The sequence below is a fragment of the Gekko japonicus genome, unplaced genomic scaffold, assembly GCF_001447785.1.
Source record: "Gekko japonicus isolate JY-2015 unplaced genomic scaffold, Gekko_japonicus_V1.1 scaffold734, whole genome shotgun sequence".
Lineage (NCBI taxonomy): Eukaryota > Metazoa > Chordata > Lepidosauria > Squamata > Gekkonidae > Gekko > Gekko japonicus.
In genome coordinates this window covers 79,482-107,274 of record NW_015174295.1, presented here as the reverse complement: position 1 = coordinate 107,274, position 27,793 = coordinate 79,482, and the positions used below count along the sequence as shown (strand labels likewise).

Below are 27,793 nucleotides of genomic sequence, written 5' to 3'. Positions count from 1 at the left end.
GGCGTGCGCGAGATTTGGGGGGGGGGGGGAACGTGCAGATCTGCCCTCACAGAGGAGGGAGAGCTTTTACCTGAACAAAATTTGGTCTTAAAGGTGCCACTGGACTGTTTTGGATGGGGGGGGCCTCTGCAACTTACCTGGCTGCTTCTTGCTCTGACTGAGGGCTGCTGGGAGCAGGGGGTGGGGCTTGTTGCATGTGCCCGCCCCCCGGGCTCTTTCCTGCCGGAGCTCCGCTCCTGTGCGCTCCTGCAGGAAATGACCCCTGCCGACGAGTAACAAACCAAACGTTTTTTCTCATTTCTAGACGTGCTTGAAGCGAATCCGACTTGACCTACCCATTCTGCACGAAGACTTCCCAGGCAACGAAGGCATGTGTCCGCTGTTTTTTCTGAGAATTGGCCTGTCGCTCGTGTCAGCACTAGATCCTTTCCTCTTGTTAATATTCGATCATTTATGAGCTCTTGTGAAAGAATGGCTGCATTTGTGCTGCAGTCTTGCTTAGTCCCCATTTCCCCCCTTGCTAGAATCCCTGTGGGGTGTGCAAGGCCAGATTTTTTTAAACATCAGCCTGAATAGCCTGGACTAGCCCATGCTTCTCAGTTCTCAGAAGCTAAGCAGGGTCGGCCTCGGTTAGTATTTGGATGGGAGACCGCCGAGGAGGCCCAGGGTCGCTATACAGAGGCAGGCGAAGGCAAAACCACCTCTGATCGTCTCTTGCTTTGAAAGCCCCCAGGGCTCGCCGTAAGTCGACTGTGACTTGATGGCCCTTAATCTGAAGGGACAACCGGGGGTGGTTTCGTAGAAAAAGAGGTGCAGGAGCTCATTTGCATAGCCTATTTGCATATGCCACACCCCCTGACAAAGGGCAGGCAACCCACTTCCCCAAGTTTCTCCGCAAAAGCGGAGAGGCTCAGGCGGAAAGGGGGGGAGGCATGTCTGCCCACCTTCCCTTCCCCTCCCCAGCCCCCTGAATAAAAACCCTTAGCCATCAAACAGACTCCCTTGTTGACTCCCACAGAGTTTGCAATTAGATGTGGTTAGACTGTGGAATGCAGAGGTAATTCAGTTTGCCTGCTCCTCACCATGGGAGAAATGTTTCAGAGTTTTAAAGCTTTTATTGACAGGGAAGAGATTATTTTTCCTTCCTTTCTGCCGAACCTACACGTTAGAACTAGATAAATGTGGCTGCAATGAATATAGGGTGCATTGTTTAGCAGTACAGTGCATCCCCCTGCAGTTACATACATTAAAGAAATGGTTCCTGCCGACAGCATCTGTCTAGTTATCAGATTTTCTGTGCGATGGTTCCATACATTAGTCGTGAATAACTCAACCATTCGCGTTTAGGAAAAGATTGATTAAGTGTTTTTACTGGGAGCCGTATACTCTTCCTGATTTTGCTTCACATTGCTTCCTAATTTGTGAGTCTAGTAGCTATATGTACACTTCTACCTTTATATGAAGCTAGATTTCCAGAAAATTTTTACTATCATGCGAAATGACTGGATATTGACCGCTAGCTCTAAGCAAGGAAGTGAGCAGTGTTACCTCTAAGTTGCGCTAGGGGGAGCTGGCGCACAACATTTTAGCTAGCTGCTCAGGGATTTCAGCTTCCAGCTCACAGTGAAGGGTGGGGGCCAGTGTTCCCTCTAAGCTGTGGAGTTTTGTGAGTAAAAATTCTACTTTGTGAGCTACCGGCATTAAAGTTGAGAGCGAGCGATTTGGCTACTGCATCAATTAGTTTGTTCTGGAGCCCTCCTTCCTGAATGAAGACAAAAATGTGTGAGCCGGAGGCTAAAAAACTGTGAGCTAGCTCACACTAACTCAGCTTAGAGGGAACGCTGGTGGGGGCCCCTTCTTCTGGGACCCATAAAATTGGACCCCCTGGTCCGATCTTTCTGAAATGGGGGGGGGGGGTTTGAGGAGAGACACCAGCAGCTATGCTGCAAATTTGGTGCCCCTGTCTCAAAAAACGGCCCCCGCCCGAGCTCCAGATTGATTCTCCATTATAGCCTAAAGGGCCCATTGATTATAATGACCCCCATTGGCTATAATAGAGCGCTGGAAAAATAGGTCAATTTTTTTTTGCACACCCCCTATTATGCTTTTCAGGATGATTTGTAAACTGCCTTGAGTCATAGGGAAAAGTGGGATATAAATATTTGAATAAATAAGTAGTTTGGGCAGGTTGATAACATTTAAGCAATTTCCTGTTAGGTTAGGCAGGGTTCTGACAGTGATTGTTCCTCCTCTGTTATACTTGACCTGTAAATTTGTCATATTTCATTAAAAAAAACCCAAAGTAGACTGCAAAGAGGTCCCCCCCCCCAAAAAAAAAAGTGCTGGTATGTTTTCTAATGCTCAGCGCAGGGCGACAGTCCAAGGCCAGGTCTACCAATATAATGGACTGGGACGGGTAGACATGTTCTCCAGAGGCCAGGTCTACCCCCATAGAGGACATCATCTTCTGTAGTGAAATTTGACTTGATTCAGTTTTCTCCTATAATCTTTAAATTATTCTGAAAATATCGTTTAAATATAGTTTTAAAAGAAATCATTCTGAGATTCTTACAAGGTTATGGAAATATTCTAAAAAAACTAATTTACGTGATAGTCCAACGTAGACTCGCTCACAACATTAATGCTGCTAACATTCTTTCGCTCACAAGGCAGAATTTTTGCTCACAACTCTGTGAAGCTTAGAGGTCCCGAGCAGCGCTCCCTCTAAGCTGTGGAGTCTTGTGAGCAAAAATTCTACTTTGTGAGCGACTGGCATGAAAGTTGTGAGCGAGCCATTCCGCTTCTACATAAATCAGCTTGCTCTGGAGCCATCCCTTGCTGAGCGGAGACAAAAAATGTGTGAGCCGGAGGCTAAAAAACTGTGAGTTAGCTCACACTAACCCAGCTTAGAGGGAACACTGGTCTTGAGGTATGGCTGTTTTTTAAGCAGGTTCTCACTGTAGCCCACCTGAGGTGCACATTTTGGCTGGACAGTACCAGTAAAGAGTTTGTGCATCCCATGCAGGTGATGATGGTGGAAGCAACGGACTCAATACAGCTACCGAAGAAGTGGATATTTTTTCGGAGCACCAGAATGCGAGAGAAGAAGTGGTTTCATCCCCGACTGCCACTCTGACCGAGGAGCAACAGCAGAGAATTGAAAGGAACAAACGGATGGCACTCGAAAGAAGGCAAGCAAAACTGCAGCTTAACAGCCAGTCGCCCAAAGAAAATGGTAAGTTCCAGAGGATGAATGGGGGAGACTGTCTGTGGTAGCATTCCGGTATACTTCAGTTCTGAAATAATCCTGGCACTTCTGTCATCCTGCTGTTTTGGTAGCTTGGGGCGAAACTCTTGCTGTGGTTAGACTGCAGATATTTGCACTGCAATAAAAGGGTACATTTGTACTAGAGTAAAAGGCCTACTACTACTAGAGTAAAAGGAGCTGCGGTGGCTCAAGTGGTTAAGACGCTGAACTGCAGGCTGTGGAAGGTCGGTAGTTCAGCAGTTCGAGACCCAGGGGTGCCGCATGACGGAGTGAGCTCCTGTCTCTAGTTCCAGCTCCTGCCAACCTAGCATTTCGAGAACAAGACATTGCAAGTAGATAAATAGGTACCACTTCGGTGGGAAGGGAACAGCGTTCCAGGTGTTTAGTCATGCCGGCCACGTGACCATGGAAACGTCTTCGGACAGCACTGGCTCTTCGGCTTTGAAACGGAGATGAGCACCGCAACCCTAGAGTCGGATTCGACTGGCTTTCGAGCAAGGGACACCTTTACCTTTAAAAGGCCTACAACTCAGCCATTCATACTTCCGTGGGTGGAGAAAACCAGGGCTCAGTAAGACCACTGGCTCAGCCCCACCCTCCTGAGTCAACATACAAATTTCTTCATTGGGAGAAGACTGTGACATCTTTATGATTTGTTTCTTGTCATGTCTGCTGGTTGTGAGTTATCATGAGCTATCTTCAGTCCTAATAGATGGGATAGGTAAAGGTTTCCCTTGCTCAAAAGCCAGCCGAATCTGACTCTAGGGGTGCAGTGCTCGTTTCTGTTTTTAAGCCGAAGAGCCAGCACTGTCCGAAGACGTTTCTGTGGTCATGTGGCCGGCATGGGTAGATGCCAAGGCACACAGAACGCTGTTACCTTCCCCGCCGAAGCGGTACCTGGTTCTCTAGTTGCAGTTTTTTGCTTTCGAACTGCTCGGTTGGCAGGAGCTGGGACCAGAGACGGGAGCTCACTCTGTCATGTGGCACTCGGGACTCGAACTGCCGAACTATTGACCTTCATGTCTGCAGTTCAGTGTCTTGACTACTGAGCCATCGAGGCCCCCATACAATACATGGGATAAGTGCATTTTAAAAGTTTTAAACGGTCAGGCCGCATGCTTAATCTTTAGTTCTGGTGCTGTTAATTCTGCTCCTGTATTACTCCTTGCTATTGGTGTCTCTGCTTGAGGGTGAGATCGGCAAGGATGTTCAAAAAGTGGGACTGTCGAAGCCCTAATCCAGTGATGGCGAACCTTTTAGAGACCGAGTGCCCAAACTGCGACCCAAAACCCACTTATTGATCGCAAAGTGCCAACACGGCAGTTTAACCTGAATCCTGAGGTTGTACTTTAGAAAAAACAACTCATACATTAGTTTAAGATGATCCAAACAAAGTAAGGAAAGCAATCCCAAATGCTTTCATTTACTTAAAATTATTTGGCAGAGAATTCGACACTTTAATGATGGTCTGGGCCTGGCTGGGGCAATGGCACGCGTGCCCACAGAGAGGGCTCTGCCTGCCACCTCTGGCACCCGTGCCATAGGTTCGCCACCACTGCCCTAATCTGTACTCCCGAAAATGACCTGGAGTTAAGCTGGATGTGACGGCATCGGTTCCACATGTCTCAGTGTGGAAGTGGTCCCGTTCCAGTCCTGTATAAAAGGTTTGATTTAAAACAGCAAAAAGCGCGTGTGGATGAAGAACTTAACACTCTTTACACTCCTTTCCCAGAAGTGTTTTGTCCAGCTGAGGTAACTGGGTATCGCAGCTTTTCTGAGGGGGGGAAATGTGTACGGGGAGAAAAGCTGCAAGATAGTACAGAAAAATGGGTTGCTGGCCTGTCACGAGGAGTGTTCCCTGTAAGCTGAGTTCGCGTGAGCTAGCTCACAGTTTTTTAGCCTCTGGCTCACACATTTTTGTGCTAACAAAAAGGAGGGGAAGGGGGAAAAGGTGGTTAAGCTGACTCAAAATATTATAAAAATGCAAAATTTATTCAGGTGTACACATTTTAAAACTTAGACTCATTAAAAATATACCATTCAGACATAAAAAAACTTCTCAACATTCATACATAGATGGGTTAGTGCTGTGCAACTGAACCAAACGCGTTTCGGCCCCTCAAAGGGCCTTCCTCAGTGGTCACAATTCCAATTACAAATTTGACATACATTCAAAATTTTTTTTACATAAGATGTACATATACAGGAGAAGGCCAGATGTTGTTTCCTTCTGTATTGTATGTTATTATTCTATAAGATGGGCCTCCAGTTTAGCCAAATAAAGTCCACCAATAATTCTTGTATCACAAACTTGTGTGAGTTGAATGTATGTCACTCCATCCTGTACACATTTTTGTCTCAGCTCAGGAAGGAGGGCTCCAGCGCAAACCAATTTATGCAGCAGCCAAATCGCTCGCTCACCACTTTAATGCCAGGAGCTCACAAAGTAGAATCTTTGCTCACAAGACTCCACAGCTTAGAGGGAGCATTGGTCACGAGTGGTCTTCAAATGGCCTCCCGCTCTTCTAAGTAGGGTTGCCAGGTCTGGGTTGGAAAACACCTGGAGACTTTGGGGGTGTGGAGCCGGGAGAGGGCGGCGTTTGGGGAGGGGAGGGGCCTCAGCATGGTACCGTGCCACAGAGTTTCCCCTTCAAAGCAGCCGTTTCCTCCAGGGGAACTGGGGATCAGTCGTAAAAGTAGGGGATCTCCAGGCCTGACCTGGAGGCTGGCAACCCTACTTCTAGAGGGTGCAGCCTCTTAGCCCAAGGCAGCTTAGCGACAAGGCAAAAGACCAGAAAATATGTGTAATTGTTAGTTATGGACTCCTACATGGGAACAGTGTTCTGTGAAGAAGAAGAGGAGGAGATTGGGTTTATACCCCGCCCTTCACTTGGGAGTCTCAGAGCGGCTTACCATCTCCTTTCCCTTCCCCTCCCCACAACAGGCACCCTGTGAGGTAGGTGGGGCTGAGAGAACTCTGACACAAACTGCTCTTTCAGGAACAGCTTGTGACTGACCCAAGGTCACCCAGCAGCTGCAAATGGAGGAGTGGGGAATCAAACCCGGTTCTCCCAGGTTAGAGTCCACACACTAAACCACTACACCAAACTTAAGCCAGTAGTACCCACTCTGTGGCTCACAAGAGCCACGTTCAATCAGATACCCCCAACCCAAAGAGCCACATTTACTTCCACCCTGAGCACGAGGCCCGCAGCTGACCTGGGCTCACAGCTTACATGTTACTTCAGCTGCAGTCGTTTCAAGGTGGGAACCACCTGCCGGCCACAAGCCCCGCCACACAAGGGCCACGCCCACTTTCCTGAAGCTTGGGGCAGGTGCCATTTTGGGGGATGGTGCTCAAGAAGAGCCATGGGCGACTCCGAGCTCACAATCGTTGTATGACTTTGGGGAAGCCACAGTTCTGTCAGAGGTGTTCAAGAGCAGTTTCTGTCAGAGCTCTCTCAGCCCCGCCTACCTCCCAGGGCGTCTGTTGTGGGGAGGGGAAGGGAAAGGAGTTTGTAAGCCGCTCTGAGACTCCTTTGGGTAGTGAAGGGCGGGGTATAAATCCAATCTCTTCTATTAAGCACAGGTCTGAAATCTGCTCAAAGATCTCTTCGTTCTTTAAACAAAAAAAACGATGCAGCAAAACACGCAGGTTTCCACCCTGCCTTCTCAGCAGAGTTAGGAAACTCTCCACTTAGAGAGCTGAGAGGAGCATAATTGAATTAAAAATGCTCAGTTCTGTGCTTTTGGTGACTGATCTGCCGAACCCTTCTAACCCTAAATAATTAAGAGAGTAATGCATAATTCATTAATAATTAAAATAGATGCGTAACTATCATAGAGAGACAGTTTGGTGTAGTGGTTAGGAGCACGGACTCCAGTCTTGGAGAACCGGATTTGATTCCCCACTCCTCCACATGCAGCTGCTGGTGTGACCTTGAGTCAATCACAAGATCTTTCAGAGCTATTCTCTCAGGAGCAGTTCCCGAGAGAGCTCTCTCAGCCCCACTTCCCTCACAGGGTGTCTGTTGTGGGGAGGGGAAGGGAAAGGAGATTTTAAGCCGTTTTGTGACTCCATCGGGTAGTGAAGGGCGGGGTATAAATCCAATCTCTTTTTCTTCATATTAGGAGAAACACTTCTTGGAAGATTATGGTGGCTTTTAACGCAAACGTGTTCCCCCCCCCCCCAATCTTTTAATTTGTCCTACTTAAATGTCTGTTAACTTGGCAGTTTTGACTCCTGCCTCAGTGAAAACTGTTTGCCTTTCTTCAGCTTTAAAGAATTGATTGCTTTGCTCTTTCTTCTCCCAGAATTAAAGTTATTGACTGGCCTGGAAAGCAATTAAGTCACAGAGAAAGGGAATTAATGCAACAATAGGGACTTTGCAGAGCTCCTGTATAAATGTCTGTCTAATGAGGAGCTGCTGCGTTGTTTCTGATCAAGTGGACTCTAGTTCACAAAAAAAGCTTATGTCGGAATAAAATCTTAAACCTTTAGAGTGTTACTAGGCTTCTTATTGTACCATCGATATCTTTTGTTTTTAACAGAGCTGCCTGTGGTCCAGCCAAATGAAGACTGTGACGACGTTCCCACTCAGGAACAGGAGGACCTGACTGCGGTGGAAGCAGAAGGCTTGCCTTTTCAAGCTACTGAGAACGAGATGCAAGGTGGACACGAAGAGGATGATAAATGACCTTCAACTGTTTGGGATTTTAAGGGACCGAAAGACCCGTCTCACTTTGAAGGAGTGGTAGCAAAGTCCTGCATTCCTTGCTGTTTTCGCACGGAGTTCTTACTGGATCGACTTCGGATGCTCCTGTTGGGCCGTTTTACTGGCCTTTGAGTGAGAGAACAGATTCTGAATTGCGGCGCCATCTGGTCTCTTGCCTACCTGGCTTTTAGGAACTGTGGGGTTTTTACAGTTCTAGGGCCGTAGCTTGGAACTGGCAGGGTGAAAGTAACCACCCTGATTTCTCTCAGCTAGAAAGCAACATGGTCACGATAATGCTGACCACACCGCCTTGGAACGGAACCCGTATGATGTCTTTTTTAAAAAAAAAAAAAGCTTTCACATGGTGAGAAATCTGTATTGCACTGTTCTTGTTTAGTACTAGTGATTGTAATAAACCTTGAAAATAACCTTCTGAAAGGAAAACTATTATGCAGTGCCAGATGCAAGTGTGGGGAGAGGTTAACGGTTCAGAGAAATTGCCTTTCAAATGGGGCGGGCATTAGGTCTGGAGTCACCAGCCAAGGGCTAAAATTTCAAGGACTGAGCCAGCCTGAAATGTGTGCATGAGGAAGAGATACTGGGAAAAGTAAGTGGTGCTGGAAAGGGCCATCAATTCCAGCTGACTTACAGGGTTGCTGTAAGCGACAGATGAATAGCGGTGGTTTGCCACGGCCTGCCTCTGCGTAGCAACCCTGGACTTCCTTGGTGGTCCCCCATCCAAGTACTAATCGGGCTGATCCCACCTAGCTTCTGAGACCTGATAAGGTCAGACTACCTCTTGGAATATCGGAAGCTGGTAGACAGACATCTACTTGCATATTATCTATTTTCTCACCATAAGAACATAAGAGAAGCCAGTGTTGGATCAGGCCAATGGCCCATCCAGTCCAACACTCTGCGTCACACAGTGGCCAAAAATACCAGGGGCCGTCAGGAGGTCCAGCAGTGGGGCCAGGGCACTAGAAGCCCCTCCCACTGTTGCCCCCCAAGCACCAAGAATACAGAGCATCCCTTGCCCCAGACTGAGAGTTCCTATAAGAACATAAGAGATGCCAATGTTGGATCAGGCCAAAGGCCCATCCAGTCCAACACTCTGTGTCACACAGTGGTCAAAAATACCAGGTGCCCTCAGGAGGTCCAGCAGTGGGGCCAGGGCACTAGAAGCCCTCCCACTGTTGCCGCCCCCCCCCCAAGCACACAGCATCCCTTGCCCCAGACCGAGAGTTCCTATCTATACCTTGTGGCTATAAGTCACTGATGGACTTCTGGCTCCATATGTTTATCCAATTCCCTCTTGAAGCTGCCCATGCTTGTAGCCGCCACCACCTCCAGTGGCAGTAAATTCCACGTGTTAAACTGTTCTTTGGGTGAAGAAGTACTTCCTTTTATCCGTTCTAACCCGACCGCTCAGCAATTTCATTCAGAGCCCACGAGTTCCCAGAGCTTTTAACCCTGGCTGTCGCACAACAAACTGTGGTGCCCCCTCCCTAGCAGAGAAGGATGTCTTGGAACTCCTGTGAGGAATTTTGCAATACAGTGTTCAGTCTAAGGAAACAGAAGATGTTTCACAAGTGAAGAGTGAGTTGATCCAAACAACAAACCTTTCTTTATGCCCTCCTTTTTCAGCCGTGCCACCGGAATTCAGATGCTGAAAAAAGGTCCAAATGTCAGTTTATCTTTTCACTTTAAAGTGATTTTTCAAAGCTTGCCAAGACTCCTGTTTAATCTAATTCAGCACCTGCAAACAAACCCATTATGGAGACCAAAAGCAACTTGAATACTCAATGTCGGATCTAAACTGTTTTAATTAGTTTTTAACAGTTCAGTAAAACAGACGCAGGTTTATAAATAGTCTGGTGTGATAGAATGGCACGTTTTTAAGAATGGCTCAAGCTTGTGGAATGACACCACCATCAGTGGCTGAAATAGGTTCCCTGAGTTACTTTAAAAGTAGTTAACGGTTCCTGTAGTCAATTTCTAGAGTACAGTTATAATAAACTGCTAAAAACAAAACCTTAAAATTTTGTCCTTGTCAATGGTGAATGATTATACAGGGTCCAGTTAAGCACGGTCTACCTAAAATGTTTTTACAGAAAATATCCACGCATACTGTCATTTCTAACTCAAAAAGCCTGTCGGAGGGCCCTATGAAACAACTGTGGATAAGACACTTCACGCTCCGCTGTCTGCAGATACATCCAGCAAAGCCAGATCCTTGATTTCCTCCAGCAAGCAGTAGAGGCTCACGCCCTTCGACTGGCGGTACTGTTCATACTCTTCCTCCAGGGGCTTTGCTTGGGCCTTGTCCTGCGCCAGCTGAGCTTCCTCTGCGGTCTTGGTTACTTCCTTTACCAAATCCGTTTTGGAGACGGGGTGACTGTGAGCCAGCTCCATTTCCGACGTTTTGTAAGGCTGGCAGCTTGTGATCTGAAGCCGGATAGTGACGGCATGGCACCGAGAACTCTGTACAGATATTTGTACCTGGGGGGCGGGGGAGGGAAGAGGATGAGAGAGGAAGGCACTTCTTTTTTGCCTCCATTTAGGGAAAAAAACACCCCAAAAATCACAACAACATTTCACAGAGGGATCTGTAACTTACAGTCACATGGTCAAAGAGTTTCAGGGCAACAGGCTCTCCAGCTGTGGGAACGGTGATAATGTGATCGTGGAAACGCTGGAGAGACCCCGGTTTCCAACTGCAGCTCTTGTCGCTTTGGCATGACAGGACCAAACCTTCCTTGTTCTTCAGATAGGCAGCGCCTTTTATTCCGTACCTGTGGCAGAAAGATACTCAGGGGGAAAAGCCTTTGTTTTTTGTATATCCCAGAATAAGGGGACTCGGTGCCTCTCAGGCGATGAATGAGTAAACTACATCAATTTACAAAAAATTGCTGCAACAGTTCAAACATTCACAGATTGAGGACAATAATGTATTGGCATTTCCATGTTGTTTTAATCTAGAATTCCTTTTTTCAACAGGTCAGGACATCAAGTCACTGAAGTGCTTACGAACTTCCTCGAGTGTCAATGTTCGTTTCGAGGCAGTCTTTATCAAAATTCTGTTTAGTTGTAATTCTTTCACAAAGTAATCCAATATTTACGAAGTTGACACATTCTGAATGGCTAAGAATAGCTCCCAAGTTACAAATAGTTCCTTTTAGTGGACAGAATTTTGATAAAGACTGCCTCGAAACGAACATTGACACTCGAGGAAGTTCGTAAGCACTTCAGTGACTTGATGTCCTGACCTGTTGAAAAAAGGAATTCTAGATTAAAACAACATGGAAATGCCAATACATTATTGTCCTCAATCTGTGAATGTTTGAACTGTTGCAGCAATTTTTTGTAAATTGATGTAGTTTGATTGCTGTGCCCTTTAGTTATATTGATGAATGAGTCAACTACAAAAAGGGTGGCCAACTCGGTCTGCAGTAAGAGGAGGCTGGATTTATACCTCGCCCTTCACGTCTCAGAGCATCTCACAATCTCCTTTCCGTTCCCCTTCCCACAACAGACACCCTGTGAGGTAGGTGGGACTAAGAGAGCTCTTTCGGGGGCTGCTCCTGAGAGAACAGCTCTGAGAGAACTTGTGACTGACCCAAGGTCACACCAGCAGCTGCAAGTGCAGGAGTGGGGAATCAAACCCGGTTCTCCCGGATTAAGAGTCCACGCTCCTAACCACACCCAACTGGCAGCAAGATTCGAGTCTGGTAGCATCTTAAGAGACCGACCTGATTTTCTGAGTCTAAGCTCTCAAGAGTCAAAGCATCCTTTGTCAGCCACTGATGAAGGGAGATTTGACTCTCCCTGGTTGGTCTCGATGGTGCTATAAAAGTATGAAGCGACAACTTCTCGCAAGCTAACACTACACAAACGAAGGCTGGGCGTCCTTTTCTAAAGAAGAATGTATCCGCGGGGTGAAAACCAACTCTTGGATCAGGAAAGGGATTAAGCCCAAGTGCATCACCACTGTTCTCTAACCCTAGCGGAGGTCAGCCCAGAAGCTGTGGCTTCCGACACCGGCCACAAGCGCCAGCCGACTTACCTGGGCACGAAGACGAGCACCCCATTTGTCCTTATCGAGTAGATAACCCCATTGGCGGTGCAGTGCTCATCTCTTTCCGGGTCCTTGTCTTTGAAGTACATGCACTGGAAAAGCTCTGTCGACTGTTTCTGGGCATGCTGGGCAGCCTATGCAAAGAAAGCCGTTTAGGTTAGAGCATGCAGTTTGTTCCAGGACCTCAGCCTCAGTGTCGCAAGTCGGTCTGTGCTGAGTGATGGCTCAGATTTCTCAGATGAAGAGCTACCTGCTAGCCCTGAGCCGGTAATTGAATAGCGGCTCTAAGCCAGAAGGAGACCAACGAGAGATCAAATTACTGGCGGATCAGGAGTCACAGCCTACAGATGAAACCGAGTCAACACCTTGTAGCTCTGAAGCAGTAAACAAGTCTTCAGCAGCCACTCCCAGCCCACCTGGCTCACCCACACCCTTGCAGCACCGACACTGTCAGTCACTTAAGAATTGCAAGAAAGGAGAAGTGCAAGACTCATGGCCCGTCGTCAGCTGTCAACTGAAGAGACGAATTAATAGTTTCAGGATGACTGCCAAGGAATTGGCTGGGAGTTTAGCTAGTTAAGACTTCGCTATAAATTCAGCTGGGAGAAGCAGCAGTTTGTGGATGCAACAAGTACACTTTGCTGCTGAGCCACCAAACTTGCTGCTACTGGACCTCACAACCGGCTTTTCTGGAAGCCCTGACCTTGCACTGGACTTGGACTTGCTGCCAGTGTTCCCTCTAAGCTGAGTTAGTGTGAGCTAGCTCACAGTTTTTTAGCCTCCGTCCAGTGTTCCCTCTAAGCTGAGTTAGCGTGAGCCAGCTCACAGTTTTTTAGCCTCTGGCTCACACATTTTTGCTTTAGCTCAGGAAGGAGGGCTCCAGAGCAAACTAATTTATGCAGCAGCCAGATCACTTGCTCACAACTTTAATGCCAGTAGCTCACAAAGTGGAACTTTTTGCTCACAGGACTCCGTAGCTTAGAGGGAACATTGCCTCCATCTCACACATTTTTGCCTCAGCTCAGGAAGGAGGGCGGCAGAGCAAACTAATTTATGCAGTAGCCAAATCACTCACTCACAGCTTTAATGCCAGCAGCTCACAAAGTAGAATTTTTGCTCACAAGAATCCACAGCTTAGAGGGAGCATTGCTTGCTGCCTGGAAGGAACTCCTCGACCCTAGACTGGGCTTTGGTAAACCTGCTCTCTGGAACCCCTGACTTTTGGACTGGACTTTGGCCACTCTCTGCAACCTTGCCTGTAACCTGCCTTGCTGGACCCCCGCCCGTGCTTTCTGGGGAAGCTACACCAGTACACTCTGAAAATTAGGAAAACAATCTCGAGTGGCTGCCACTCCACGCTTCTCAGTCCTTTCCACCTAGTGTCCAAGATGGCCGAACTGTTTTGTATATTTTCCTTCCTGGCAAGCGATGAAGCATGCTGGGTTTTTAGAATCAAAAACAGATGTGCAAATACTCTAAATGGTATTGAAATCAATACCACTGCGGACTTGATGTTTCAGCTCTGGAAGCCAAGCACAATAAGCTAGGGTGGCTCTCTGATCTTTCATTAAGAACAAAGGGGCCCAACCTGGGAAACTCTCCAGTCCCACTTTAGCACAAAGACTTGTGGGAAGTTGCCTCAGTAGGCTGGTTAGACCCCCCCCTTTTTTTAAGCCCTCGGAAGGGATTTTTTATTGCATTTTTCTATAAACTACAACAGAAGACAGGGAGGGGGAAACTACATCTATGGGAGAAAGGAAAGAAAACCAAACTAAAAACCCAAGTATAGGAGATCATTACAACCGCTTGTATCAGTGTTAGTCTAAAATGCTATGATTATATTGAACATAGTCGATCAAGCTATATTATTTATCTTTAAAACCATTTTTTAACTGTTTAAAGAAAATCGTAAGAGCATCATTAACAATAAAAAAACCCTTTAAGGCACCATTCAGAGTTCTTCAGCCTTCATTTTGGTTTGTCTTTTCTAATTCTTAATTGGTATTCTCATTTAAGAGCTGCCGCCCCCTTTTCGGAGACAGAGCCTGTCTGTTTTCCAAGTAAACTATCAAGGAACCCACGAATGAGGAGGATCGGATTTATACCCCGCCCTTCGCTATCCAAAGGAGTCTCAGAGCGGCTTACGATCTCCTTCCCCTTCCCCACAACAGACACCCTGTGAGGTAGGTGGGGTTCAGAGACCTCTTTCGAGGACTGCTCCTGAGAGGACAGCTCTGAGGGAACTTGTGACTGACCCAAGGTCACACCAGCAGCTGCACGTGGAAGAGGAGTGGGGAATCAAACCCGGTTCTCCCAGATTGGAGCCCACAGTCCTAACCACTACACCAAACTGGCTCTCACCAAAGGACTTTCTAAGCAGTGGGGGGAGTCCAATGCAGGGACTTTGACTGAAGTGACAGTGTGATCTCATAACCAGGTGTGCTCCCAGTCCCCTTTACCCTGTTTCTGTTGTTGACGTGATTGCAGAGTTCTTCAAGTTCTTTGTTGCCGAACAAGTTCTCCTTGGTGCCCGCTCGGTCCTCTTTGGAAGTGGCTGCCAACAGCAGTCTGTGGACTATGACGTCAGCGTATCTTCGAATGGGTGAAGTGAAGTGGGTATATTTATCCAGGGCAAGACCTGAGGTGGAAACACAAAACTGAAGCCACTCCTTATGTACGTTTAAACTACCTGCCTGTCTCTTGGAGGCTAACTGATTGCCAACAGTGGCGGCCCCTACCTGGTGGAACGAGCTCTCGGAGGAGATCAGGGCCCAGCGGGACCTTATGCAGTTCCGCAGGGCCTGTAAGACAAAGCTCTTCCGCCAGGCTTTCACATAGGGGCCGCCACTACCACCACCATCACCACCAATGCGGTGGACAACATCGGGGTTAAGGATGGCCCGGGAAGATCCGCCACAATTTCTGTGTGACTGATACCACTCAATTTACCTGGTTAGGATACGCTATAGGTTAACATCATCCCTGGAGAACTGCCTGTTTACCATCTGGCACGTATCCGGAGACCATCTTGTTTTTAAATTGAGTACAACTGTTATTAATGTTTTTATTGTTTTTATCTGTTTTATATTCAGCTTTGCCCCTTGTAAGCCGCCCTGAGCCCGCTCCGCGGGGAGGGCGGAGTAAAAATCTCAATAAATAAAAAACAAACAAAAAAACCCCGCTCCGTGCCCTCATTTACAGCTAAAAGAGGTGCATTAAAAGACTGGAGAAACAAATGCCCACCTCTTGTAAATCAATGAACTGAGGATGGTACGACTTTATCAATGTCTGAATGCGTGGCATAGAGATGACAATTGTGTGTGGACTTATTTTTCCATACTTGGAAATCTTTTATAGAAATTCATGTGTAGATCTGCCACCACTCTTGTCTTTCTGTTTCTACTCTATGTTTTTCCCCTTTAAAAAAAATTAGTTACAGAATTTTGAGTCCCCCTCCCCCTTTTTTTAAAAAAGAAATAAAACAGACTCCAGTGCCAAAATGGGAATTGCACTAAGAGAAAGAGCTTGCTGAAGGAGCACCTGTTTAAAGAAACAGAACGGCAAGTAAGAGCCAGTACCATAGTGGGCGAACGTTTCTTCGGGATGCGACCCTGTTGAGAAGTACAGGGCGTTGGACATTGCCTGGGTGGCCATGGAGCGCAGCAGCTTGTTCACAAGTGGATCAGAGGGGTCAACGGCTCTGTCCAGGGAGTCAGCCAATGCCTTGTTAGACCTACCAGAAATCAAATTCCAAAGGAAGATTAGAAAGAGAGCCTGCTGAATTGCAACTGATAATGAAGCTCAAGACAACGCATCCTCCTGGACTGAATCGAGACCTAGGTTTCCTGTCTCATTACCAATGCTGATTTCTCCACACGTATTACCCCTCTCATCTCTCCCCTAAACCCAATCACGCCTGCTCTTGTTATTCGCCTGCTAATGTCGTTTGAAATCACTCCACTTTTCAATAAATAGGACAGATGCACTCCCATTCTAGCTGTATCTGAGGAAATGAGCAGTGACTCATGACAGCTCCTACCCTGCCATGTATTTTGTTAGCCTTTAAGGTGCTCCTGGACTCTTGGCTCTTTTCTACCACCTTGGCTCATCTCTGCCTTGCCCTCGATGGCCCAGGGTAGCCTCATCTCATCAGATCTTAGAAGCTAAACTAAGCAAGGTCGGCCCTGGTTGGTACTTGGATGAGAGACCACCCAGGAAGACCAGGGTTGCTACCCAGAGGCAGGCAAGGGCAAAACGTCTCTGAACATCTCTTGCCTTGAAAACTCTACAGGGTTGCCATAAGTGAGCGGGAACTTGACGGCACTTTGCATATGTACATATTCCGTTAACGATCCAGATTACCACTAGGTAAAGGTAAAGGTTCCCTTGCTCGAAAGCCAGTCGAATCCGACTAGGGTTGCGGTGCTCATCTCCGTTTCAAAGCTGAAGAGCCAGCGCTGTCCAAAGACGTTTCTGTGGTCATGTGGCCGGCATGACTAAACACCATGGCGCATGGAACGCTGTTACCTTCCCACTGAAGTGGTACCTATTTATCTCCTTGCAATTTCTTGCTTTCGAACTGCAGGTTGGCAGGAGCTGGAACTAGAGACGGGCGCTCACTCCGTCATGCGGCACACTCGGGTCTCGAACTGCTGAACTACCGACCTTCCACAGCCTGCAGTTCAGCGTCTTAACCACTTGAGCCACCGCAGCTACTAGGTTACCACTAGGGGTGTGCAAAAAAAATTCGGCCCGATTCAGATTTGGCCAAATTGGGCATAATCAATTTCGGCTGGCATAAGGACTCCCGCATGTCAATTTCGGCAGTAGGAGCCAATTTGGGAGTCTTTAGGCCAGCCGAATGTCAGTTTCAGCCCCGTTATATCCTATGGGCCATTGAAGTCAATGGCGAAAACACAGGGTATATTCTGGGGGCTGGAGGGGAGGGGGTTTGAGGGAGGGGAGGGGGTTTGAGGGAGGGGCTCCAAACTCGCAGGTTAGCTGCTGGGGCCTCTCCCCAAGATACCAACCAAGTTTCAAGAACATTGAACCAGGGGGTTCAATTCTATAGGCCCCCAAACAGGTTGCCCCTATCCCCTCCATTGTTCTCTATGGTGGGGAAAAAAGTTAAAAGCCTCTCCCTCAAACCCCCTCCCCTCCAGCCCCCCTATGTTTTCGCCATTGACTTCAATGGCCCATAGGATATAATGGGGCTGAACTGTTCAGATCAGAGAATCTAAATCGGCCTGCAGCAGCCCGAAAGGGGTCCGAATGGGCCATTTTCAGGGGTGCACATCCCTAGTTACCACTAGCCCTTGTCTCTCCAGGAGGGACTCCAACGGCACTCTCCAGAGGGTGTGGCCTCGTTCCAGAGGACTCTAGCTGCTGTAAGAGTTATGAGCAAGAGTCTGCCTGTCTTGTAGTCTGCTTGAAAGAAGAAAACGGCTCTTTTCCTCCCAGGGCAAAGCACTTTTGCACCCATCAAAAGCACTCTGAAAACAGTCCAGGGGGAGCACTCTGCTCTTGTAGAGGGCCCACAAAGGGCATCACACCAGTTCCTGATCTGGACAACACCAACGCTCCCTCTAAGCTGTGGAGTCTTGTGAGCAAAAATTCCACTTTGTGAGCTCTTGGCCTTAAAGTTGTGAGCGAGCCATTTGGCTGCTGCGTGAATCCGTTTGCTCTGGAGCCCCATCCCTTCCTGAGTCGAGATGAAAATGGGTGAGCCAGAGGCCAAAAAACCTGTGAGCTAGCTCACACTGACTCAGCTTAGAGGGAACGCTGACCATGACAGACCGCCTCGTGGAAATGGCTGCTTTGGAGGGTGGTCTCTATGGCAATATACCTGGGTGTCGTCCCCCCCAAACGCAAAGAGAAGGACCTTTCAGGCCTGGCCACCAGAGACCTTCTCAAACCTCTGCTTTATGAGAGTGTGCCGCATCACTTTCCCCTGACCAATTCTCCCTCTAAGCTGTGGAGTCTTGTGAGCAAAAATTCTACTTTGTGAGCTACTGGCATTAAAGTTGTGAGCGAGCAATTTGGCTTCTGCATAAATCCGTTTGCTCTGGAGCCCTCCTTCCTGAGCCGAGACAAAAACGTGTGTGAGCCGAAGGCTAAAAAACCGTGAGCTGTCTCACACTGACTCAGCTTAGAGGGAACACGGGTCCTAAGCTAACCCACCTCACACAGCTGTGGTGGAGATGAAGTGAGAAAGTATCTGTTATAATGTTCCCTCTAAGCTGTGGAGTTTCCTGAGCAAGAATTCTACTTTGTGAGCTACTGGTATTAAAGTTGGGAGCGAGCGGTTTGGCTACTGCATACATCAGTTTGCTCTGGAGCCACCCTTCCTGAGCCAAGGCCAAAATGTGTGAGCCGGAGGCTAAAAAACTGTGAGCTAGCTCACACTAACTCAGCTTAGAGGGAATGCTCCCTCTACGCTGTGGAGTCTTGTGAGCAAAAATTCTGCTTTGTGAGCTACCGGCGTCAAAGTTGTGAGCGAGCGATTTGGCTGCTGCATCAATCAGTTTGCTCTGGAGCCATCCCTCCTGAGCTAAGACAGAAATGTGTGCGCCGGAGGCTAAAAAACTGTGAGCTGGCTCACACTAACTCAGCTTAGAGTGAACACTGATAACCAATGCTCCCTCTATGCTGTGGAGTCTTGTGAGCAAAAATTCTACTTCATGAGCCACTGGCATTAAAGCTGTGAGCGAGCGATTTGGCTGCTGCATAGATCAGTTTGCTCTGGAGCCCTCCTTCCTGAGCTAGGACAAAAATGTGTGAGCCGGAGGCTAAAAAAACTGTGAGCTGGCTCACACTAACTCAGCTTAGAGGGAACACTGGTCAAACACCTGTTTAGCTTCAGCAGTGCCGCAGCATCACCTGTTTGGAAAGCACCAATTGTGCAGACAATGCAATTCACCCAGAGTACTGCTGCAGAAAGCACAGCTGCGCAGAGACGCGCCTTGGCTTAAGAGCGCCCGTTCTACTTACTGTGTCTCTATTGTGAAACCTTTTGCGCTTGCACACTCTCGGAGCTCTGCAAAGAACTCCTGCCGTGGCGGTGGGTGCTGGCGCAAGAGAGCTTGGTACGGAAAGCTCTCCCAGATCTTCCTGGCCACCCAGTGGTTAGCAAGGATCATACACTCGGCTATCGTCTCGTGCACCTCCAGCGGCTGCCGAGGGACGAGGGCGTCGATGTTCTTCTTGTCGTCCAGCTGCACCTGGACCTCGACCCCCTCCAGCTCCAGAGCCCCGCAGCTGTCTCGCTTGGCTCGGACACAGCGGGCGACGTCAGTCAGCTTCCCTATCGCCCAGACCAGTTCGTCCAGCTTTTCCTTCCTGGTGTTTTCGTCCAGCTCTTGAAGCTCTGGGATTTCGGCTGCAGCCGTCAGGTCGCCATCCAGCAGCGCCTGGGCTGCCTCGTAGAAGAGTTTGTAAGAAGAGCGGATAATGCTTCTGGAGTACCGGACCTTTTTTATTTCGTAGGAGGTTTTATCGAGTTCCCACATGACGCTGACAGCGTACCTTGAAAATAAAAGCGACTCTTTTATAGATCGTTACACACTCCACTGGATAAACACTGAGACATTTCTAAAAAGAGAATTTGGTTTCTTCTTGCTTTTAAAATTCATTTTGATACATGCAGCAGGAGATATGGACAGCAAAACACGTGCCTCTTCGTGGGCAGAGGGGAAATAGCCTACTGTCTGGATCGCTGGATGGCTTGGGGGGGGGCAACAGTGGGAGGGCTTCTAGTGTCCTGGTCCCACTGCTGGACCTCCTGATGGACCCTGGTATTTTTGGCCCCTGTGTGACACAGAGTGCTGGACTGGATGGGCCATTGGCCTGATCCAACATTGGCTTCTCTCTTATGTTCTTATGATGTCTAGCCACTGTGTTCTTTGGCAGCCCAATTTCCTTTTGCTGCTAACCAATCCAAGCATAATTCCTTTTTCTAGTGAGTTCTTCTGCATGAGATGGCTGGAAAACGTCAGAGGCAGGCAATGGCAAACCACCCCTGCTTGTCTCTGGCCTTGAAAACCCTACAGGGTCGCCATCAGTTGAGTTCTACTTGATGATACTTTTCAACACCAAGCATACATGATCTTCGTCCCATATTCCTAAACTTATTCTTTGATTCCCCCCCCCCCCACAATTCTTTAGATTTGAACAGTAAAGTTAAATGCACCATGAATCTACAGAATGCTGAGGCACCATTCTTGGGTCATCTCTGCAGACAAGGAGATAAGAACATAAGAACATAAGAGACGCCAATGTTGGATCAGGCCAAAGGCCCATCCAGTCCAACACTCTGTGTCACACAGTGGCCAGAAATACCAGTGCCATCAGGAGGTCCAGCAGTGGGGCCAGGACATTAGAAGCCCTCCCACTGTTGACCCCCCCCCCAAGCACCAAGAAGACAGAGCATCACTTGCCCCAGAGCCCCTAGCTATACCTTGTGGCTAATAGCCACTGATGGACCTCTGCTCCATATGCTTATCTAATTCCCTTTTGAAGCCGTCCATGCTTGTAGCACCCACCACTTCCTGTGGCAGTGAATTCCATGTGTTAATCACTCTTTGGGTGAAGAAGTACTTCCTTTTATCCGTTCTAACCCGACCGCTCTGCAGTTTCATGGAGTGCCCACGAGTTCTTGTATTGTGAGAAAGGGAGAAAAGTACCTCTTTCTTTACCTGCTCTTTCCCATGCATAATCTTATAAACCTCGATCATGTCACCCCTCAGTCGTATTTTCTCCAAGCTAAGGAGCCCTAAGCGCTTTAACCTTTCCTCATAGGGAAAGTGTTCCAACCCTTTTATCATTCGAGTTGCCCTTTTCTGCACTTTTTCCAAAGCTATAATATCCTTTTTAAGGTGTGGTGCCCAGAACTGCACACAGTATTCCAAATGAGGTCTCACCATTGATTTATATAGGGGCATTATTATATTGGCTGATCTGTTTTCAATACCCTTCCTAATAATCCCCAGCATAGCATTGGCCTTCTTTATTGCAGTCACACACTGTCTCGACATTTTCAGTGAGTTATCCACTACAACTCCAAGATCTCTCTCTTGCTCAGTCTCTGCCAGTTCAGACCCCATCAATGTGTATTTATATTTAGGATTTTTGGCTCCAATGTGCATCACCTTGCACTTGGCCACATTGAACCCCATTTGCCATGTTGACGCCCACTCGCCCATCCTTGACAGATCCCCTTGGAGTGCCTCACAATCCTCACTGGTTTTCACCACCCTGAACAACTTTGTATCATCCGCAAATTTAGCCACTTCACTGCTTACTCCCATCTCCAAATCATTAATGAACAAGTTAAAAAGCAGTGGACCAAGTACTGATCCCTGCGGTACCCCACTGCTTACCACCCTCCACTGAGAAAATTGCCCACCTACACTCACTCTCTGTTTTCTATGAACTAGCCAGTTTTTGATCCATAAAAGGACTTGTCCTTCTATCCCATGATTTTTGAGCTTACTTAGGAGCCTTTGATGAGGAACTTTATCAAAAGCTTTCTGGAAGTCAAGGTAAATAATATCTATTGGATCCCCCTTGTCCACATGTTTGTTCACCCCCTCAAAGAACACTAACAGGTTAGTGAGACAAGATCTTCCCTTACAGAAACCGTGCTGAGTCTGCCTCAATAGGTTTTGTTCATCTATGTGCCTACTAATTCTTTCCTTAATAATGGTTTCCACCAATTTACCCGGTATCGACGTCAGACTGACTGGCCTGTAATTTCCCGGATCTCCTCTGGAACCCTTTTTAAAGATGGGAGTGACATTAGCTACCTTCCAATCCTCAGGAATGGAGGCAGATTTTAAGGAAAGATTACATATCTTTGTCAGGAGATCTACAAGTTCACATTTGAGTTCTTTCAGAACTCTCGGATGTATGCCATCTGGGCCTGGTGATTTTTCAGTTTTTAAGTTGTCTATCAGTTTTAGGACCTCCTCTCTCGTCACCTCAATCTGACTCAGGTCTTTCAACACCCCTCCTGAAATCAGTGGTTCTGGAGTGGGCAAGCACTTCTCATCTTCCACAGTGAAGACGGAGGCAAAAAATGCATTTAGCTTCTCAGCCATTTCCCTATCATCCTTCAATACTCCTTTTACCCCTTGGTCGTCCAAGGGCCCCACTGCCTCCCTGGCTGGTTTCCTGTTTCTAATGTATTTGAAGAAAGTTTTATTGTTGGTTTTTACGTTTTTTGCTATATGCTCCTCATATTCCCTTTTTGCCTGCCTGACCTCAGACTTGCATTTTATTTGCCATAGCCTGTGTTCTGTTTTATCAGCCTCACTGTGACTAGCTTTCCACTGCTTAAAGGAATTCTTTTTACTTTTTACAGCCTCCATTACTCTGTTTGTTAACCATGCAGGCTTTTTCCTATACCTGTTTGTGCCTTTCCTAACCTGCGGAATATATATTTTTTGAGCTTCTAGGATCGTAGTTTTAAATAGATCCCAAGCTTCCCCAATTGTTTTGACCCTTTCTACTTTTCCTTTCAGTTTCCTCCCCACGTGTCCCCTCATATCAGAGAAATTACCCCTTTTAAAGTTAAAAATGGTTGTGTGAGTCTTTTTGGCCAATTCTCTATTTGTACAAATGATGAACTCAACAACATTATGATCACTGTTTCCAAGTGGTGCAATCACTTTTACATCTCTCACCAGGTCTTGAGTGTTACTTAGGACCAAATCAAGGATCGCCTCTCCCCTGGTAGGTTCCGTTATATTCAGGCCCAACCCCTGCAGGATTAGTGCTGGGCAGGAACGCAACCCCCAGAACTGGAGATCGGACTTAACGAGCTCACCTGTCAACGAGGCCAAGTAGGGAACATAAATTGGCACTGAGGACAGCAGGTAACATGTCGTAGCGACGGTCAGCTAAGTAGTAAGTGGTGGCCCTAAAAATCAGGCAAAAGAATTATTAATTTCCTTGTGAAGCTTTTGCAGATTTGAACCATTTAGGATGAGCCATTTTCCAATAACGTTGCTACACTGACAATAGCTATTAAATCCAGTTAAACTATGACATGGAATAGAGATCTTTATAAGACTATCCACTGTTAATTCAGGATAACACCACTTGACACCCATAAGGAACAGTGTGATCCTAAACAGAGTTAAAAAGGTAAAGGTTCCCTTGCTCGAAAGCCAGTCGAGTCTGACTCTAGGGTTGCGGTGCTCATCTCCGTTTCCAAGCTGAAGAGCCAACGCTGTCCGAAGACATTTCCGTGGTCATGTGGCCGGCATGACTAAACACTAAGGCGCACGGAACGCTGTTACCTTCCCACCGAAGCGGTACCTATTGATCTACTTGCAATTTCTTGCTTTTGAACTGCTAGGTTGGCAGGAGCTGGAACTAGAGACGGGAGCTCACCCTGTCATGCGGCACTCGGGTCTTGAACTGCTGAACTACCAACCTTCCACAGCCTGCAGTTCAGCGTCTTAATCACTTGAGCCACCGCAGCTCCCTAAACAGAGTTACAGCCCTTCTAAGTCCTTTGACTTCAACAGAAGGTGGAAACTCCAGATGAGAAATAATGTAACTCGCACATTTACAAAATAACAGCACAAATATAAATTTAATAATGCAGGCAATTTGGTGTTTTAAATATACTTGGTCATATTCAGATAAAATATTTTCGTTCCGAAATGCTTTTTGTAGGTTCTGTTATGCAGTTCATATAGTTCTTGTGAAAGTATCTACTCACTGTAATTTAAAAGTTTATTCACGTACATAGTTATCCGTACAGGTTATCAAATGACCACCTGTGGGTTTTTTCCACCAGATTTCTACTGCATGTTGAAACAGTTGTTCCAACACAAATAACTAGATTTTTAAAAAAACTGCTGACATTTCTAAGCATGTAGTCACTGAAGCCACAATAGTCTCATTCATATCAAATCACAAACAAAAGAGATACATTGGTGCTTTAAATCGTTTCCCATTCTGAAATTCATGTATTTCATGAACAGTCAAGCATACCACCTCTTTCTTCCACCATTCAAACTTCTTGGTTTCTACAACTTCAGACCCTAAACTATAAACAGGGTTGTGTGTGCACGTGGCACAATTGTGTGATGCCTCCAAGCTTGCCTTGCAGCCAGTGTTCCCGCTGAGCTGAGTTATTGTGAGCTAGCTCACAGTTTTTTAGCCTGCAGCTCACAGCTTTTTGTCTCAGCTCAGAAAGGAGGGCTCCAGAGCAAGTTAATTTATGCAGCAGCCAAATCGGGCGTGCACGACTTTAATGCCAGGAGCTTGCAGAGTAGAATTTGTGCTCACAAGACTCCACAGCTTAGAGGGAGCATTGCTTGCAGCCTACAGTAGAATTATGCCTTAGAAACAAGAGAGAGATTTCTGTTTGACACTCTTTGTTCTCCCATGCAAGGAGGCTAAGCAAGAACACTTCCTTCCACATCTCCAGCTTTACCCAGAAACAACTCACCGTGCTCGTGCCTCAAGATCGGTGTACGAATTTGCAGCCACGAAATGAGTCACGTCTGCGATGTGGACCCCGAGTTCCAGGTTTCCATTGGGCAGAGTTCTGATGGACAGCGCATCGTCCACATCTTCGCAGCCTTTTGGGTCGATGCTGAACACTAAGTGCGTCTCTCTGAGGTCAAGGCGCTTCAGCTCCTCCTCCGGACTCACTTTCCAGGGCTCCTCTGGGAGCACGACCGGCATCTCGCACATCTAAGGAGAAGGAAGCGGATATGAAAGCCACAACCTCTGCATCCTTTATGCTCTCTAGCAACCGGCTAACTTGCTGAAAATCTGAAGGGTGTGCCTTCTGTTTACACCATTTACACTGAAATCAAAGCAAGTTAGATTCTCCATGCGATAGGCTAAAGAAGTGTGGCATCCAGGTCACAACACAACCCCCCTCCCCCACATACCAAATTTGTTACAGCACAAGAACTATAAACAGGGTTAAGAACATAAGAGAAGCCAATGTTGGATCAGGCCAGTGGCCCATCCAGCCCAACACTCTGTGTCACACAGGGGCCAAAAATACCAGAAGCCATCAGGAGATCCAGCAGTGGGGTCAGGACACTAGAAGCCCTCCCACTGTTGCCCCCCCCAAAAGCACCAAGAATACAGAGCATCACTTGCCCCAGACAGAGAGTTCCTATCTATACCTTGTGGCTAATAGCCACTGATGGACCTCTGCTCCAGATGCTTATCTAATTCCCTCTTGAAGCCGTCCATGCTTGTAGCTGCCACCACCTCCTGTGGCAGTGAATTCCGTGTGTTAATCACTTTTTGGTTGAAGAAGTACTTCCTTGTGTGTGCATCGCTGTTGGGTGCAGACTTCAGCATCCTGACAGTTTCCAGTTTTCATTTAACACCCCCCCAAAAAAATTTTCTAGCTCTTGGAGACTTACAAGATAGATCTATAAACGTGCCGACAAATGATTTGTGAATGCCAATGGGAATTCAGTTTTTCTTCTGTGTCACATGTAGCTTTTGTGAATTCAGTTTTTCTTCTGTGTCACATGTAACTTTTTGCTCCTGTTCATGACCAGCAAAAGCAGAACAAATTTTGCAGAACAGGAATCGAACAGAAATGAGTTTGTACCATTCAACGGAGCACAATGAGGCTATCGTTGCATGGAATAGATTTTTTTTTGTACAGTCCCCCCCCACACACACATGCACAATGCATCACACAGAGACATCCGCTCCTCCGTGTACCTGAAAATATATGACATCACCTTGACTTTATGCAACTGAACTACAACATGCCAACTGTCGTTATTGTCATACCACTGAGAACAGTTTTGTAATAACACTAAGCAAACTGTTAAAAAGAAAATCATAAAACAGACCAACCTGTGCTTCAGAGAATGGGCTAACAGAAATGCTGTTTTCCACCAGGATGGTTTGAATTTCGCCTTCGAGGTCTCCTATCCGTCCTAAGACCCGCACAAAGTGTCCGTTTGGGTACACGGACGTCGACTCCCAAGAATCGATTCGCACAATGACCCGAAAGTCCTGCAGAAAGACCACGTTCGTACATCAGAATGCCAAGGCAAATGGTGAATACGCTAGCACAAAGAGACTGGGACGGGGCTAATCTCTGTGCACCAAGCGGATGTTTTACCTGGAGAGCCTCAGCTTGCTGCGTGCTGATCCGGATCTTGGGGATCCTGTAATCCCAAGGTGTCACGAGGATCTTCTGTGTACTTTTGCCAGGAGACTGGATCTCTTCTTTGGATGGAAAAGTGACCACGTAATCCCGCCAGTTCTTCTGTATGATGCCAACAACTCTACCTTTGCAAGGGAAATAATGCTGGTAATATTAATTGTATTATTAATACAAATTTAAAATGCTGCAATACATCCTAGACAAGGTCAATAATTGCTTCTCCTTAAATATTGACTTGTTTACAAACAAGGTCAATAATTGCTTCTCCTTAAATATTGACTTGTTTACAAACAGTAGGTTATTTTGGGTGTCCCCCCCCCCCCGAGACTGCAATTATGATCTAAAGCCCAAGGAGCATCAATACAACTTACAAAATTCAGCTCACAGTTTGCAAATGAGCTGTGACCAAACAGTCTCCCTTTCAGTTCAGTGCTCTGACTGCTAGGCTTTGAATGGGCCTGTGACTGTACAATACCTCGTTAGGAATTTGCTCTGCCCCGGCACAAAGCCTGGAAATGGTGCAGCAGCAGGGAAAGAGACTGTGTTAACCCACGCTTTTCCTTCCTGCAAGGGGTGAAGTCAGAATAACTTCGTGTGTGTGTGTAGATTTGTTAGATTTAAATCTGGAAGTGGAGGAAGGGGACAATATTTATGTTTTAGTTTCAGAGAGCCAGTTTGGTGTAGTGGTGAAGTGCGCGGACTCTAATCTGAGAGAATCAGGTTTGATTCCCCCACTCCTCCACTTGCAGCTGCTGGATGACCTTGGGCGAGCCACAGTTCTGTCAGAGCTGTTCTTTCAAGGACAGTTCTGGAAAGAGCTCTCTCAGCCCCACCTACCTCACAGGGTGTCTGTTGTGGGGAGGGGAAGGGAAAGGAGTTTGTAAGCCGCTCTGAGACTCCTTCAGGTAGTGAAGAGCGGGGTATAAATCCAATCCTCTCCTCCTCCTCCTTTTCCAAAAGACACACAAGAAAACAGAACGAAATCTGAGTCCAGTGGCACTTTTAAGATCAACAAAGTTTTATCCTGGAGATAAGCCTTTGTGAGCGTGCGCACTTCTTCAGATACAAGAGAAAACAGTTATTTGAGCACATGCAAGTTCACAAGGTAACTAAACGTCAGAATTAGCATCCATCTCGCCAACACGGGGTACTTGTTAAAGTGTGGGGGCTAGGACCTGGGAGACTCGGGTTCAAATCTCCCCTTTACCATGGAAGCTTGCTGGGTGACTTCAAGCCAGTCCCACACTCTCAGCCTGACCTGCCTCACAGGGTTGCTGTGAGGAGAAAAACCATGCATGCCACCCGTGACCTCTTAGAGCAGTGGTTCTCAACCTTCCTAATGCCACGACCCTTTAATACAGCTCCTCATGTTGTGCTGACCCCCAACCATAAAATTATTTTCATTGCTACTTCATAACTGTAATTTTGCTACTGTTATGAATCGTAATGTAAATGTCTATGCAGGATTTGGCGAGACTTGGGAGCCCTGTCCTAAGACCATCGAAAATTTGTGTTTTCCGATTGTCTTAGGCGACTCCTGTGAAAGAGTCGTTCGACCCCCAAAG

General features: G+C 47.1%; 2 protein-coding genes across 2 annotated transcripts in view; one reads left to right on the top strand and one right to left on the bottom strand.

Moving 5' to 3' along the window:
- Positions 1–8,333, top strand: part of TIPIN (TIMELESS interacting protein) — a 51,049-nt gene extending 42,716 nt beyond the window's left edge. The window contains exons 8-10 of the mRNA XM_015424079.1: positions 305–368; positions 3,026–3,235; positions 7,820–8,333. Of these exons, the coding sequence (XP_015279565.1) occupies positions 305–368; positions 3,026–3,235; positions 7,820–7,965 (420 nt within the window). The 3' untranslated portion in view covers positions 7,966–8,333. The remainder of the gene's footprint in view (positions 1–304; positions 369–3,025; positions 3,236–7,819) is intronic.
- Positions 8,334–9,402: 1,069 nt separating this feature from the next.
- The window catches only part of DIS3L (DIS3 like exosome 3'-5' exoribonuclease), an 87,162-nt gene continuing 68,771 nt past the window's right edge, over positions 9,403–27,793 (bottom strand). Inside the window, exons 8-17 of the mRNA XM_015424067.1 lie at positions 26,184–26,353; positions 25,913–26,074; positions 24,525–24,772; positions 22,887–22,979; positions 19,052–19,585; positions 15,640–15,794; positions 14,521–14,699; positions 12,050–12,195; positions 10,604–10,778; positions 9,403–10,485 (exon numbers count right to left, since the gene is read on the bottom strand). Coding sequence (XP_015279553.1) covers positions 10,177–10,485; positions 10,604–10,778; positions 12,050–12,195; positions 14,521–14,699; positions 15,640–15,794; positions 19,052–19,585; positions 22,887–22,979; positions 24,525–24,772; positions 25,913–26,074; positions 26,184–26,353 — 2,171 coding nt within the window. The 3' untranslated portion in view covers positions 9,403–10,176. The remainder of the gene's footprint in view (positions 10,486–10,603; positions 10,779–12,049; positions 12,196–14,520; positions 14,700–15,639; positions 15,795–19,051; positions 19,586–22,886; positions 22,980–24,524; positions 24,773–25,912; positions 26,075–26,183; positions 26,354–27,793) is intronic.